This window comes from Archocentrus centrarchus, chromosome 6 (genome assembly GCF_007364275.1).
Source record: "Archocentrus centrarchus isolate MPI-CPG fArcCen1 chromosome 6, fArcCen1, whole genome shotgun sequence".
Taxonomy (NCBI): domain Eukaryota; kingdom Metazoa; phylum Chordata; class Actinopteri; order Cichliformes; family Cichlidae; genus Archocentrus; species Archocentrus centrarchus.
In genome coordinates this window covers 31,800,835-31,814,956 of record NC_044351.1, presented here as the reverse complement: position 1 = coordinate 31,814,956, position 14,122 = coordinate 31,800,835, and the positions used below count along the sequence as shown (strand labels likewise).

The window sequence follows — 14,122 nt, the reverse complement described above, 5'->3', positions numbered from 1 at the left end:
ACTCATTTGATTTGCATGGCTGGTGTGGCGTTCGGGTGAGACGGGCCAGGCGGTAAATTCCAGTCTTGTGCATTGCATTGATTCAGCTTTCTTATAATGGCTATATTTTGTCTCCATTTGTTGTTGTGGTTCATAACAGATTTCGGTCAGATAGTTTTGCTGTTCGTCAGCTTGTTTTTTACTTTGTTTTCGGCTCACTGTAATTATGTGTTACTAACAGACCTTCAGTTGTTTCTTACATCCTTTTTGTGAAGTAAACCTTACTGTGGTTTCTAACGGACTTTATGCACATTTTAAGCATTAATTAGAAGTGTGCAATACATAGTCACTGTTGCTGTGTGCTTCAGTCAGGTTTGAAGTGTCGATCACAAGGTCCTAGCTCCAACATGTGAGGATGGTGATGACCATGGGGTCATTTTCTAGCCTCAACTACACCTCCCAGCATGGAAACCAATAGGTGAAATCATTGCATGCTACTGTACACTTATTTCTAAATAGAGCAGTTAACTGTAGGTTTCTCTGGTTTGTGTGTTTTTAATGTATAATGTATTTGATTTGTAATCTTTCCCTACTGAGTTTGGGGTAACATTAGCAGGTGCAGGTTTGTGTTTGAACTCTTACTTTACTAAGCTCAGGACTTCCTAATAATGTTTTAATTTTCTTTATTTCCATGGATCTGTATCTGGTGAGGATGATAACTTTTTGCTCAGGATGAGTAGATTTAACCTTTTATTTGAGCATAGCATCACATACAGTACCAAATATCCCTTTTGAGGACTTACCCAAAAGTGGTGCATGTGATGGGGACAAATGTCCATCACAGTAGGAATGGATATTATCTGATATTTAACCCTCAAGTGTGTGTGATGTTGGATTGTGCTGATGTCAGAACAGCACAGTTAATATTCTGGTGCATTCACAGCTAGGAAGTGTCTGTCGTGTGTGTGTGCTGCCTCATACACGCTCTGCCCGCGTGGATCCCTCAAACCTGAAGTAGCGCAAATTTGTTTGAACACGACTATTTCCTGCCTTGTTTGTGGTGTGATGTACTTCCATGGTGTGGAAAAAGAAAAGAAAAGCAATGGCGAACAAGTTGAAGACGCTCCAGAGGAACGTGGTGATGAAGTTTTGGTGTGTGTGTGTGTGTGTGTGTGTGTGTGTGTGTGTGTGTGTGTGTGTGTGTGTGTGTGTGTGTGTGTGTGTGTGTGTGTAGGCTGCTGCTTCAATAATTTTTTGCAGCTAACAGCTGGTCAACAGAGCAATCTGTGTTTTTTTTTTTTTCGTGTATGCACATGCCCGCGTGTGTGCGTGTGTGTTTGTGTGTAGGCGAGTGCCTCGGGTTGCAGCTAGCTGTCGGTCAGCAGGGCATGTGGCTCCGATGAGAAATTGCCAACAGTTACCATGGCAACGGGAAGGGAAACAAAAGCTTAGTGCTCCTGGAGTGAGGCAACGATGGAGGAGGCAAAATGAGGCCCAAACCTTTTCTCGGATATTATCCACAGCTCGCCGTTTCACTCGCTCTCACACAGCTTTCTCACTTCTCTCATCTCCTCCTGTTAGCTCCACTTTCTTTCTCCTCATTTCTCCGATTGTCTTTCTCATTCCTGTCACCAGCCTTCCCCTGTCTGTCTCTCTGTGTCTCAGTCTCTGCCTTGTGAGCTAGAGATGTGAGAAGCAGCTGGGACCATGGGGGGGGGGTACGAAAGGGTAAGAGTGTGAGAACGAAGAAGTGCGAGAGAGGGAGATGAGAAAAGGGTGCTGCAGAAGGCGAGGGGAAAATGATCCAGAGAAAGACAAGAGGAGGAGGAGGAGGAGGAGGAGAGAAAGACAGCGAGGTGATGACATAAATGAGCGACAGAACAAGAAGAAGGTGAAAGAAAGTGAATGAATGAAGCCATAATGGGGGCGATAGCAGCCAAAGTTGGTGTTAGAAAGTCTTTGTGTGATGTGATAGGTCTTCAGAAATATGGATCTCAGCTATGTAAATGATGTGGCACCCAGTTATCAGAATACTGAGGCCATTTTCTCTCCACGCTTCCAACTCCAAATCCTAATGCTAATCTCAACACATGTTATAAACCCAGATATAAGCCTGTAGCGCCATAAGTGAGAACCCACAGACAGTGGCACATTCAAACCAGAGGGTTTAAAAATCAAACATCCTCCTCAGTAAATGCAGCCTTATTTGTTGGATCTACTTTTGTGATACTAAACCGGATTGTCAGTAACATTTCTGTTGTTGTTATTCAGTTAATTCCAGTTCAAAGTGGTTTATTGCTGATATATTGTTGTTGGTAACTGAAAATTAGATTTCATTTTTTTTTTTTACTATTTCATAACATGAAAACACTGATGGCTGGAATATTTTGTCGATGGCAGGAAAGGTTTCTTTAAATTGTTAAATTGTGAATAGACAAATCAGTTTTGTATTCACTACAGTTTCTGCAGCGTAAAACTTGGCAAAGGTTAACATGGCAAACAAAACATTTTTCTGCATTTTTTTTTTTTTTTACATCGCTAACTGCAAATTCCTGTGACAATGCCAAACAGATAGTTTGTGATGCTGTAACTTTACAGCGGGGCTTCAATCAGTAATATTAGCAAATGCACGGCTCGACAGGCTGCATGTGCAAAACGTACCCTTTCAGCGGAGACTCTAATGCACCGGAGCGGACTGTCACTAAAAGAATGAACCTTACAGATCGTTTTAAACTGAAGCTGAACATAATCTGCTCCAGATTATTGTATATTAAGCACAAGTTACCGTGGTGATCTAGCCACTTTCCGAACACCGAGAACTCAGACTTTGAGCTTGCTAACCCATTAATCTTGCTTCGCGGTGCACCTCTTCACTCCAAAGAGCAAAGTTAGTGACTGGACAGTAAACACAGGGCTGTAAACACAGGCATTCCCCTCAACAATCAGTGGTAAACAGACTGGAGCTAACAGAAAAGTGAGTATTGGACTTGAGTTGTCAGGACACAGATTATACTAAAATTGCTGTATTTGATTTGTAAATAAGTAACTTTTGTGGATGCATTCACTGTTTTATGTAGAGCCAAAGAATGCTTTGACTGGTACATTGTTACGCCTGCCAGTTGTAACTGTTTTAGCAGAGATTGTTTTGCTGTTGTAGGCTTGTCCTAGTGATTGCTTTTTTTAGCGACATTGTCTCTTATGTTTAAGTTTTCAGAACCGCTCATTGATTCCACATCTTAGCACTGAGCTGTTTGGCTGAGCTGTTTCTGCTTTTTTCTCCCTGTCTGCTGAGCAGAGTGTGCACGCTCAAAATCTAAGGCACAAACAGTAACAATAGATTGCCACTATAGTTCTTTTAATCAGTATAAATTAAGCTGCAGGACTTTAAAAATCATGCCCATGCCTCCCCGCACTCGCTCTCTTGAAACAGCTTTAGTTGTGAGCAGACTGCATTAGCTCTATGAGTGGGCAAAATCACCAGCCAGCCCCAAATAATTGCCAAACCAGCAAACAGTGGAAAACTGAGCTGTGATAAAGGATACGGTTGAAATGCTGGATGCTACTGAAGCATACAATCTCAATTGATGTTTTGAATGGTTGATAAAACTAGAAGGTCTATTTATAGCTCTATTAGCAACTATTGTGCCTTCCAGCTGCAGTTCTACAGCTTCATTTTCTCCTGCAGAGGACAGTTCCTTTATCTGAAGTAATCTCAGTGACCTGTTTTGTTGTTGTTGTTGTTTTCCTTTTATCTAATGGTAAATATGAGCAGGTAAAAAAGAAAAGGGGGGGTGGAGTGCCACAGGGATTTGATTCATTTCTGTAGCTTAGTGAACCAGGTTCAAATCCACAGAGGCACAGCTTTGAGAGTTCAGGCCACTGGGGTGACGTGATGTCCCAGTAATATGAGTTTTTAAGCCATGAAGTAGAGCCATTCTCCACTGCTGCCTTCCCATGAGTCAAACAGATGGAAAAGTGCTGCAAGCACTTGTAGCAGACTGGAGTTAAAAGCCTTTTCCTGCTGAAGTATCTCAGTTCTGTACTAACATCATTACCTGCAGTCAGAGAGAAATCTTGGATAAAAGCATTCATAACAGCATGAGAAAGGTACATTTTATACAGATATATTGTATTTAAACAAGGTATCCAAAAAAAGGAACAATGGAATATCACATGTGACCACTGGGATACATTTCTCTGTAACTGTTGAAGAAAATCAAAAGATGAAAGAAGAAGGTGTGATTAGATCAGAACAGCTAAGTAACAGATGGCAATACTTTTGTATCGTATTGCTCTTTCAATTCCAGCTGCTGTGGTGACACACACACACACACACACACACACACACACACACACACACACCCGTGACAAGGGAGCACCTGAAAGTAGCTTCATGTACATTAGGACAATCAAAGTATCTACACTGCTCAAAAAAAAATTATAGGAACACTTGGAGAAAACATCAGCTCTTAATTGCCAAAAAAAAAAATCATACTGGATATCTTTACTGATGGACTGGGTAATGTGTTAGGAATGAGAGGATGCCACATCATTTGATGGAAATGAAAATTATCAACCTATAGAGGGCTGAATTCAAAGACACCTTAAAAATCAAAGGGAAAAAAAATGATCAGCTACTTCATTTTGCCGAAATTTCATTGCAGCAACTCAAAATGGTTCTCAGTAATTTGCATGGTCCCCATCTGCATGCCTGACAATGTCTGGGCTCCTAATGAGACGACGGGTGGTCCTGGGGGATCTCCTCTCAGATCTGGACCAGGGCATCACTGAGAAACATTTAGGTTACTCTAAAAATTCAGCTCACCAAGCCGATACCTAATGGCAGCCAGTGTGCTGTTGCTAGCCTGCAGAGGTCTGTGCATTCGTCCATGGATATGCCTCCCCAGACCATCACTGACCCACCACCAAACCAGTCATGCTGAATGATGTTACAGGCAGCATAACGTTCTCCACGGCTTCTCGAGATCCTTTCACATGTGCTCGTGGTGAAGCTGTTCTCATTTGTGAAAAGCACAGGGTTCCATTGGTGGACCTGCCAATTCTGGTACTCTGTGGCAAATGCCAATCAGGCTCCACGGTGCAGGGTAGTGAGCACAGGGTCTACTAGAGGATATGGGCCCTCAGGCCACCTTCATGAAATCCGTTTCTGATTGTTTGGTCAGAGACATTCACACCAGTGGCCTGCTGGAGGTCATTTTGTAGGGCTCTGGCAGGGCTCATCCTGAGCAGATACCAGTCCTGCTGATGGGTTAAGGACCTTCTATGGCCGCGTGTAAAATGTACAGAATCTTTAAATTTCTTCCATTTATTTCAGTAGAGGGCTCTATAAGGTTAAAGATCATCAACAGTTTTCCTTTTGAAATGAGTTGCACTTTTTTGGTGTGTGTAAAGGTTCAGTTAGTTAATTAATTTTAATTGAACAACAATATTTCTCAAGACTGAAATTCTACAGCATCAAATGCCACATGATAAAATCCAACGTGCAATGTAAATGTGTTTTGTTCCGTTCCTCTGAATCAGCAGAAGGTTACATGCATTTCAGTCTCAAGTGGTTAACATTTCATAGATTCCATCTCCCAAAGTGGTGACAGGCTGAGCATATATGACCTTGTTTAATGGTGGATAAACATAGTGTGTGTCCTGGATGAGTCAGACTGGAGAGTAGCACGGCCTGTGGGATTAGCTAGTCAACTACCTGGTTTAGAAGAGTCAGAGCAAAGAACATGACTCTCACAGCACTCTTCCAGGCACCCACACACTCTTATCTGTCTGCTGTCTGGACTGCTCTTTGCAGCCATGAGAACACACCACACTGAGAAACATCAAAAACAAATGGCTTTAGGGGAAGGGACCATTAAATTGGGTAAAGTGCTGTCAGATAGGTCTTTGTTTTGGTTTCGGGATACATGTACCACAAACCACTGCAGCAGGCTACTTTAAAAACCTGCTCTACTTTACCAGCCCAGCATCAGACAAAGTTAGAATATTTATAGCGATCTATGGTGACGGCAGGTAGGAGGCACATTGTTGGGTCTCTGGCTAACACACTCCCACTGTTTGATGATCACTGGCAACGTTTTTTCTTTTTTAAGCTGCATCTTGTAATCGAGGGGGGTCCTTGCTTTCAGTGGGCACCACAGACTTTACGACACACCATTGTCATAATCAGTGACGTAGAAGATTTCCCCGAGACTGGTTGTTGTTTAATGATTAATGTTTGCTGAGAAAACTAACGCTGACAGCACGCAGCATTCTCTTGGAGTCCCTCATGTAAAGTAGTTTGGATGAACTACTGTCGAGAAAAGACACACAAACACACACACGCACACAAACTTATTTCACAAAAGCTTTTTTGTTTTACATTTCCCAGATTCATATCAGAGTCATTGTATTAAATAGCACGTACAGGTTTCCATGCCAGAATACGTCACTTTTATAAACACTAACAGTGAGATTTTTATAACATGATATTAAAGTTTGCTTTTTTGCAATTTTGTTAAACAGCTTCCAAAGTAAAGCCTAATTTTATTTTGAAAATTTCAAACTTAATAATCAAAAATTATTAAAAAAAAATAAAAGGCTTTTGAACTTTCAGTCTGAATTATTTACAAACCCTGGATATAAATTCCTGCAGGTTTCAGGATTGCAGAGTTGCAGTGATACATCGATTACCCAGTCCTGCAATTTTGTACAAATGAGCCACAGTTCCTTTTATTGCTAACCTGTTAGCATAGCTGTCAGCTCTTTCTTAACCAAAGTGGAAGGAAAACTAAGAGCACAAATATCTAAAAGCACGGCCACTCGTGTTTTGCTGAAAGGGATAGGTGTTACAGTTTATGATGACTTTGAGGTGAGCAGCAAACAACGGACATCACAACAAAGGACGACTGAAGCAGTTTATACTAACTGACACACTAATGCTAATCAAGGGAAAAGGGAACAGCTGGGTACAACAAGGGAGAGATAGTCAGTCAAAGGAAGTAAAACTAAGGATAAGGATTTTTTTTTTTTAAATAGCATTTTTCTCTCTTGACTTTTAGCTGGGACGCACTGAAACAGCTGTGAACAACTTGAACCCAGTGTTTGGAGTGAAGTTTCAGGTGGACTACCACTTTGAAGAAATCCAGAAACTGCGCTTTGCCATGTTCGATGAAGACAAGTGTGCCACACAACTCGACGAACATGACTTCCTGGGAGCATTCGTTTGTACACTGGGAGTGGTACTGAAGGATTTCTTCTTCTTTTTTTTTGGCTTAATGTATAGTCTGTATTAAGCTGCAGGTATATTCTAGAGAAGGAGGAATAGGAAAACTGAACTAGAATGAACACATTCATACAATTAGACTGTATTTCAAAGTGGTTGATTGTGGTCCTGATTGTCTCTTATCCATTAGATTGTGTCCAATAAGAAACTTCACAGACCCCTGATCTTAGCCAATGGGAAGCCAGCTGGCAAAGGATCCATTACAGTAAGAATAAGTACAGTACACACTGTACTGCATCATTTATTTACATTAATGGCATGGCTGCAATTGCTGATTATGATGGCACAAGAAGTCACTGAGGCTGCTGTATTTACTGTTTGACAGTCGTTGCTGCTGTTGTTGATGTGAAAGTTAATAGTTGTGAGTGCTTCTGCTGGCACTAATATTGTGCTGTACTCTTATTTTAGATAACAGCGCAGGAGTTGTCTGACAACAGAATCATCACTTTGACCCTGAGTGGGCGTAAACTGGATAAGAAGGTAGGCAGTTGGACCCCCCCACACACGCATACACACAGATACTCAGGATGCAAATCCAAAGACACACACACTCAGAGATATTTGAGCAACGCATACCACATTAGGACAGAAAATTACAGCCCACACAGATGAGATTTACAGTAAATGTTTTCACACTCTTCACCTTTGTCTGCCAAGCAACGGGCTATCAGGTGCACTGATAGCTGGAAATAAAAACTGGTGCATCGACACGTTAAATGTTTATTTTTGGATATTTGCTGAATAAACTGCGACCTCCCACCCATCTATCAGTACAGAAAGCTTTTTTTTTTTTTTTTAATAAATGTGTATTTTTCCCTTTCAACATGACACCTTTTCTAAACAACATTCATCCCCAGAGCTCATTTGGATCAGCCAAAAATCACTGGGTGGAACATGAACATATAGAGGAAACATACATATAGGCCAGGGGCATGATCAGACTGAAAGTGGTGTGCTTCGCTAGTGTTTCTGGGTTGTTAAAACAGGCGTGGAAAGGGTTTTAAGGTATGTTTATGCTTGTTTGGTGGGTTTTTAGCAGCAACATGTTTCTAACATTATAAATTATATTGCCAAAAGTATCCACACACCCATCTGAATCAGTGAATTCAGGTGTTCCAATCACTTCCATGGCCACAGGTGTATAAAATCAAGCACCTAGGCATGCAGACTGTTTCTGCAAACATTTCAGTGAATTCCAGCATGGTACCATGATAGGATCAATCAGAATCAGAATCAGAATACTTTATTGATCCCAGAGGGAAATTTCTGTTGTTACAGCTGCAACCGTTTCATTTAGACGAGGATGCCACCGGCCCAAGTCCAGTTGTGTAATTTTCTCGTTACTACAGTCAACTGTTAGTGGTATAACAAAGTGGAAGCAACTGTGAACGACAGCAACTCAGCCACGAAGTGGTAGGCCATGTGAAATCACAGCGCGAGGTCAGTGGATGCTGACATTAGCAACTTTCTGCAGTGTCAATCGCTACAGACCTCCAAACTTCATGTGGTCTTCAGTTTAGCTCAATAATAGTGCGTAGAGAGCTTCATGGGATTGGTTTCCATGGCCGACCAAGTGCAATGCAAAGAGTCAGATGCAGTGGTGTAAACCACGCTGGCACTGGAGACATGTTCTCTGGAGGGATGAATCACGTTTTCGCTGTCTGTAAATCCAATGGATGAGTCTGGGTTTGGCAGTTGCCAGGAGAACTGTACTTGTCTGACTGCAGTGTGCCAAGTGTAAAGTTTGGTGGAGGGGGGTATGGTGTGGGGGTATTTTTCAGGAGTTGGGGGTCAGCACCTTAGTTCCAGTGAAAGGAACTCTTAATGCATACCAAGACATTTTAGACAAGTTCATGCTCCCAACTCTGTGGCAACAGTTTGAGGATGGCCCCTTCCTGTTCCAACATGACTGCACACCAGTGCACAAAGCAGGTCCATAGAGATATTGATGAGCCAGTTTGGTGTGGAAGAACTTGACTGGCCTGCACAGAGTCCTGACCTCAGCCTGATAGAACACCTTTGGGATGAATTAGAGCGGAGACTGTGAGCCAGGCCTTCTCGTCCAACATCAGTGTCTGACCTCACAAATGCGCTTCTGGAAGAATGGTCAAAAATTCCCATAAACACTCCTAAACCTGTGGAAAGCCTTCCCGGATAAGTTGAAGCTGTTACAGCTGCAGAGGGTGGGCCGACATAATATTAAACCCTGTGTATTAAGAATGAGATGTCACTCAAGTTCATATGTGTGCGAAGGCAGACGAGCGAATACTTTTGGAAAAATTGTGTAGCTGTAAGCAGGATTAAAGCTCAAGCTGTGTACTTGCTGAACACTCTGGTCAATCCTTCAGGATACACAGCCAAAAAATTAATTCATGATCTCATCTTTTAAGTGTTCAATTAAATATTTTTTTTAGCAGTTTGATTTACCAGTAGGGTTGCAATTGTCAAGCAGTGGTTGGTGGTTGTAGTTTTGTGATGGAAATGAGGTAGAAATTGTCAAAAAAGAAGTCAGAGCCATTTGTCTGTGTTCTGTGCAGGACTTCTTTGGAAAGTCAGACCCCTACCTGGAGTTTCACAAACAGGGAGAAGATGGTAAATGGATGCTTGTGCACAGGACAGAGGTGAGCCATTGGCAGGGGTTAAAACTCGCCTTCATCTGACTGTTATTATTGTCAACCACGAGCTGTCATTGTCAGCTAAACCTGGCCTCGCACAAAGTGATACACTGTAACTGTAATTACAGATGGAAGTTCAGGTAATTACATCATACATCTGCTGCTCGGTAATCTGCCTATTTTTGTGTCTGTGACTTCAGGTCATAAAGAACACTTTAGATCCGGTGTGGAAACCTTTTACCGTGCCTCTAATTTCTCTGTGCAATGGAGACGTGGACAGAAGCATCAAGGTTAGCATTAAGAATTTTTACTTTCTCTGTTGGAAGACATGTTTAGTATCACATTTTATCTTCCTGGGATCTAACGGTTGTGATTGACAGTGGAAAGCAAGAAAAAAATATTTTAACATGTTCTTTGGCCAGAATGTCAAACATGAAAAAACCCACACCTAAAAATCAAAAAGAGGTGAAGCCTCAGTATAGAATTGAAAGTAGGAAACAGACACCACATAACCACTTAAGTTCAACTTTTATAAGCTACCCATGTCAAAGAACAGACTCACATGATCTGATGCATTCTGCACAATTACAGGTGCTGTGTTATGACTACGATAATGATGGAGGACATGACTTCATTGGAGAGTTTCAGACCACAGTTGCAAAGATGAGTGAAGCCCAGAACTCAGTGGAGGTAAAACACTGAATCCATTGTGTTTGTGGCTCCATTTTACTATCATCATTGCTAATCTGAACTTGAAGGCAGCGTGACCTTGTTAGAGTGCTGTTCACTAGCAGGTAACACAACCCAAACGTGATTAAACACTGTTTATTGATAATAAAGGTGACAGGCACATGAGCTGGGAGAAAATGAGCACGGTCAGAGGCTGTGTTTTGAGGAAGACCTCATTCAGGATCCGTGGCTGCTCCTGGGTTTAGCATATCCCCCTAATACCAGGGATCCTCAAATCCAGGCCTCGAGGGCCGGTGTCCTGCAACTTTTAGATGTGTCTCTACTTCAACACACCTGAGTCAAATATAGAAGTCATTAGCAGGACTCTGGAGAACTTGACTGCATACTGAGGAGGTAATTCAGCCATTTGATTGAGGTGTGTTGGATCAGGGACACATCTAAAACCTGCAGGACACCGGCCCTCGAGGCCTGGATTTGAGGATCCCTGCCCTAATACCAATGAGATGTCGTGTGGCCCCACTCCTGAATGTCAGAAAAATCATCTCCAAATATAAGTATTGAGCTTAAAGCAAATGTGTAAACTATGAAGTCTACTAAAACGAAGCCTAAGATGTGCTAAAACATACACCACTTGAAATTAGGTAATTACCCACAGCCCTGGGTGTGGTTATAGAGCCACCAGTGAGAATGAAGAATACAACTGATTGACACGTGACCTGGTTATAAATAGATCAGACAACCAAAGCAACCAGAGCCTGGAAGCGACTAGCCCTCAACTTCAAATGTGTCACGAGTGAATTGCTTTGAGTGTGTAAGCATTTTAATTTACATAGATTGCCCACTTTATGTTACAGCTCAGTTATTACAGTCTATTAGTAGGTAATTAGATGATAATGATGATGTATTAGTTACATAATGACAAAGTAATTAACAGACTTAATACCAGGAAACAACAATGGCTATCACTGAGATTAGACTTTGTCTTATGCAACAAGGTAATAAGCCGTTATTTGGTTATTGCTTTGTTAATTGCATAATATTATAATTAATATTATTATTAACCATTACCTCACTGATATTAACTTATGACACAAAGATTATCATGTAATATGAAGCATTATATTTAATTTCTTACCACATGTCTGCACACCTGCCTTTTTTAGGGCCCCATTTGGAGTTTAAATGCATTCATATACATATCAGTATTGTTTATTGTAAGTAATTTTATTGATATGAATTCTTTTCACATGTAAATTCCTGGCCTGTTGTAGGGTCTTTACCTTACAATATAAAGCCCCCTGAGGGGACTGTTTGTTGTGATTTGGTGCTGTATAAATAAAACTGAACTGAACTGAATTGAAGAGATGCTGTGAACACAGTTCATTCATTAGCAGCTCTCTCTCTGTGTGAGTGTGTGTGTGTGTGTTCACTTGTTAAACAGCATGTGTGCATGTGCCAAAGCGGCCTCATGACTTGTTCTCCCACTGAGTCTGGTTGTGTGTGGTAACGATGTGGGGTGGGGGGAATAAGAAAATATAGATAAGCGGCAGGATGGAGAGACGGGAGGCTGAGAAAGAGACAGAGTGTAAAAGAAGGATGAGAAAAAGAGAGGTGCTTTTGAGATGTAAAACAGCCTTTAGCTGAGCCTCAGCAACACGACAGGGCATTTAAAGTCACCTGTCATATGAATCACCGACTGACTAAAATGTCTGTTTTGATCAAAGACGTTGCCACCTAAAGTGTGTCTGTGTGACTTACAGTATTAACAGCCATCCTGCTCTTCATTTTTCTTTCAAGAGGGTCACGTAAGAATAAATCCTACTGTTTTTGACTCAGTATTGTTGTTTTCTGTCTATGTGTAGGTAACTGTATTAACAGTAATCCCCTTAGTTTGACAGTCAAGTTGAAGCTGCTGTCATCATTATGGGGAAACTGCAAATCCAAGTCGCAGTCTTTCGGTCATTTGCCTCCATCGTTTTCCTCCATCTCTGCTGTCATCTCGACTTTTCCCCTCCTCGTATTATTCCTGTAAAAACCTGGACTCTGTTAGTCATAGTGACACCTTTAATTTTATTTTCTTTCATTTCCTCATATCTGTTTGTGTATCTGCAGGTGGAGTTTGACTGCATTAATCCCAAGAAACAGAAGAAGAAGAAGAACTATAAAAATTCTGGAGTTATCATCGTGAAGTCCTGTAAGGTGAGGATGGATGGATGGATGGCATATAAATTTACTAGCACTGCAGTAAATGTGTTATTTTTCTCACTGTTCTCACTGACACATTAAACTTATGAGTTCACATAAAAACTAAATCTAAAAATCACACATTTACATTTTCTTGTCTATTTCCCTGTGGAGTTACTTGTAATGCTTCAGTATAACCCAGTAAAAATGAACTAAAAAAGCAACTAATGGAAGTTACATCTTTATTGTACACTGCTGAATCTGTTGTTCACGTATCACAATTTATCATATATGTAAAATATCAGTCAGGAAATTGAGTGATATTATAAAAACATGAAAAGATCTTTCCAAAAATTATTTTCCAAGTTTTTGTTTTATATAAAAATACTACATAGTATTATATACTAATACTACATTCATCATTATTAGTTGTCATTTTCTGATATTTCCAAGAGCTCTAATGATGGTTTTAACTGAAAGCTTTTAGCTCTCTACCAATTTTTTTTAGCACATCAGCTCCTTTACATATATTATAAGCTTCTGGTAAATAAAACAGAAAAAAAGTATTCCATTAGATTCTCACCAGCTGCTTTATTAGGTGCACCGTAGTAGTAGAGGGTTGGACACCCTTCTCCCTTCAGAACTGCCTTAATTGGCATAGATTCAACAAGGTGCTTGAAACATTCCTCAGAGATTTTGGTGCAACAGACACTGAGATTCATCAGACCAGGTGATGTTTTTCCACTCTTCTGTTGTCCAATTTTGGTGAGCCCGTGTGAACTGTAGTCTCAGTTTCCTGTTCTTAGCTGACAGGAGTGTCACCACAATGTGGTCTTCTGCTGCCGTAGCCCATCTGCTTCAAAGTTTGACATGTTGTGCCTTCAGAGATGCTCTTCTGCAAATCTATTCTTATCAGTTTAAAGCAGCCTGGGCGTGCTCCTCTGACCTTTGGCATCAACAAGGTATTTTAGAACTTCTGCTCACTGGACAGTTTCTCTTTTTCTGACCATTCTCCGTGAGCTCCAGAGGTGGGTGTGCAGGAAAATCCCAGTAGATCATCAGTTTCTGAAATATTTAGACCCTGGCTCTGTGGCACCAACAACCATGCCATGTTCAAAGTTACTTAAATCACCTTTTGTTCCCATTTTAATGCTCGCTTTGAATTTCAGCAGTTTCTCTTGACCATGTCTGCATCCTTAAATCCAATGCCATATGATTAACTGATTAGATATTTGTGTTAATGAGTATTTGAAGAGATGTACCTAAAAAAAAGTGCATTTTATTTGGTATTGAATAGGTTTTGGGAATGAGGCAGAGGAGTATTGTTTCTCTGCAGCTCTTCTTATTTGTCTTTGTCCACCAACCTTTG

At 41.0% G+C, this 14,122-nt stretch overlaps 1 protein-coding gene across 2 annotated transcripts in view; it reads left to right on the top strand.

Annotated features, from left to right (window-relative positions):
* cpne2 (copine II) overlaps positions 1-14,122 on the top strand; it is a 51,106-nt gene that overhangs the window by 6,608 nt on the left and 30,376 nt on the right. Inside the window, exons 1-8 of one of the 2 annotated variants that reach the window (XM_030731721.1) lie at positions 1,729-1,870; positions 7,041-7,220; positions 7,395-7,469; positions 7,673-7,744; positions 9,802-9,885; positions 10,080-10,169; positions 10,471-10,569; positions 12,682-12,768. In XM_030731721.1, the coding sequence (XP_030587581.1) occupies positions 1,745-1,870; positions 7,041-7,220; positions 7,395-7,469; positions 7,673-7,744; positions 9,802-9,885; positions 10,080-10,169; positions 10,471-10,569; positions 12,682-12,768 (813 nt within the window). In that variant the 5' untranslated portion in view covers positions 1,729-1,744. Of the gene's footprint in view, positions 1-1,728; positions 1,871-7,040; positions 7,221-7,394; positions 7,470-7,672; positions 7,745-9,801; positions 9,886-10,079; positions 10,170-10,470; positions 10,570-12,681; positions 12,769-14,122 lie in introns of those variants that run through there. The other variant, XM_030731720.1, reaches the window with a different exon arrangement.